Below are 2,532 nucleotides of genomic sequence, written 5' to 3' on the forward strand. Positions count from 1 at the left end.
CCCTCCGCCCCGCCGGGACGGGAGGGTGCGGGCGCTTCTCCATCGCACCGAAGTGCGGGGTCGTTGCTAAGATGTGGGGGCGTCATTACAGAGCCGTCACGCTGCAGAGCATTTCTGAGCGCTCACCACCAGGGAATGATGGAAACCGCATTTTTTTTTGAGACATTAAGGCTCTTGGTTAAGAGCACAGAGAGGCCCAGAGTTTCCCCATTCCAAGTTGTGTTATGGGATCATAGAATCACAGATTGGTTTGGGTTGGAAGGGACCTTAAAGGTCATCTCGTTCCAACCCTCCGTGCCATGGGCAGGGACACCTTCTGCTATTCCAGGTTGCTCCAAGCCCCATCCAACCTGTCCTTGAACACTTCCAGAGATGGAATAAGCCACAGCTTCACTGGGCAACCTGTGCCAGGGCCTCATCACCCTAATTGTAAAAAACTTCTCCTCATTGTAAATAACTTCTTTCTTATATCTAACTGTAATCCTTCAGTTTAAAATCATTATCCTTTGCCCTATGGCAACAGGCCCTGCTAAAAAGTCTGTCCCCATATTTGTTATAAACCCCCTTAAAGTTCTGAAAGGCTACATTAAGGTCTCCCCTAGAGACCAGCTGAACAATCCCACTTCTGTCAGCCTTTCTCCATAGAAGAGGTGCTCTGGCCCTTTGAGCATCTTCTGGACTTGCTCCAGCAGGTCCTTGTGCTTTGTGTGCTGTCCTTATCCATGTTGTGTCCTCTGCAGCTTCTCCTGTAGAGCTGGTACATCACAGAAAGGTGCCTGGGAGCTGATAACCTGTACCTGTGAGCCAATAACCTGTACTGTGCCACGAGCTCCAGCCCATCGCTTCTGCTGCCCAGTCATGACGTGCCTGATGTCACAGTACATGGATGCCAGGTACATTTTGGGCTTTCTTTATCTGAAGGCCCTTTGGGGTTTGGTTGGTTTTTCAGACCTCTAAGATTTCTTTTGCAGACTTTTCTCCAAACTGTTATACCCAGATAGCAGTTTTGCAAAGGCAGGTCCATGCTTTAGAGTGTATCCTCTGACTTTCAATGAGGTTTTGACACCTTCACCTCACACAGACTGGATTATAAGCAACTCCATAATTATCTGCTGATGCTTTTAAATCAGCACAGGTAGCACCAGTATGGTCTGCTGACAGTGCAGTCACGGAAAACTGGGATCCAAGTGCAGAGATTTGAGTTAGTTCACTTTCACGATGTTGCTGCAGGACAGGATGAAATCTTGACTCCTGCTCAACATCCAAACCCAAGTGCCAGGATGCAGGTGGGAGTTGTCAGTATAATTACAGGGAAAAATTAAAATCAAGATCTCTTCATCTCTCCTGACTATTGAGATCATCTTTAGAAGGCGTAACTGCATTCTAGTCAGCCATTTACAGGAAAATTAATAGTTTTTTCTTCCATCATAGTGTAGCAAAATAATCCCTGAATCCCTGTTCAACGTGGCAGCAGGCAGTTTATTTGTCTGGCTCTTTGAGGCAGTGGATCTCTGTGCCAAAACAGTTCAGATCTGTGTGATTCCAATGCATATGTCAGACGGAGAAGATTAACGTTTTCTCAAAAGTGAGCTCATGATCCCCTCCTATGACTTCTCAGCAAAGTCAGCGTGACATTTTGGGCTCCTTCTGCTTCATAGTATCACGGCCCCTTTCTGAGCAGGGCTCGTGGGACTCTGTTCACTCTTACTTAATGCAAAGTAGGTCTCTGCATCAGCTCCAGAACAGGAGTCTCTTACAGATTTTTAGCACATGCACAAACAGAATCTTGCCAAAAACCCCCCAAAAGCAAAAAAAACCCCAAAAAACCAACACCCTGCCTCTTACTTTGTTTATCATGGTTCATAAATTTCTAAGAAAGAAATTTCATCTCATGGAGCCATGCAAAGAGTTAATTAAAAGGAGGCAAACTAGCTTGACTGATGACTCCTGCTGCTGAAGCCAGTTTGTGCAGATATTCCTTCTAGATGTTTAGGGAAGTCCCACCTCATTTGAAGGAGAATAGAAACAAAAGTGAAAGGGAGCCAGGGCACTACAGAGCACTCTTGTTACTCACAGTTAGGGGTTGGTCTTTATTCTGTGTTTTTCCAACCTCTTCGTGGATTTGTCCCCACCCTACAATTTGTAACAGAACTATTTTGTGGGTAAATGTACCAATTCATGAATGGTTTTTTCAAGAGCCATGTACTCTGCTTGGAGTGCCCTACCAGGCATGGTCTGTGACCCCCCAGCCCATCATTTTAAATCCTCCACGGATGTTTCTCATGGCTCTGATTTAATACTTGGTTAGTTAGTGCCAGTGTGATTTGAAAAGAACAGTGGGGAAAACACACTTAAATTCATCTCTTCAAAAAGTATCACTTCACTATCTTTCTGAAGTTTTAGGATCTGAAAATTTCATTGCCCAATAATAAAATATTTATGGGTTTCCACACTGACCCAGATTCTGGGAGTGAGTATCCCAAACATTTCCCCCATTGAAAGCACTTGAAAATCTTTGTTACTTCAATGCTT

At 44.8% G+C, this 2,532-nt stretch overlaps 1 protein-coding gene across 1 annotated transcript in view; it reads right to left on the reverse strand.

The window, feature by feature from the left end:
• Positions 1-899, reverse strand: part of TNFSF10 (TNF superfamily member 10) — an 11,549-nt gene extending 10,650 nt beyond the window's left edge. The window contains exon 1 of the mRNA XM_029962324.1: positions 798-899. Within this exon, the coding sequence (XP_029818184.1) occupies positions 798-899 (102 nt within the window). The remainder of the gene's footprint in view (positions 1-797) is intronic.
• Positions 900-2,532: the final 1,633 nt, after the last annotated feature.

Source organism: Manacus vitellinus, unplaced genomic scaffold (assembly GCF_001715985.3).
Source record: "Manacus vitellinus isolate BGI_N305 unplaced genomic scaffold, ASM171598v3 scaffold_45_pilon, whole genome shotgun sequence".
NCBI classification, from domain to species: domain Eukaryota; kingdom Metazoa; phylum Chordata; class Aves; order Passeriformes; family Pipridae; genus Manacus; species Manacus vitellinus.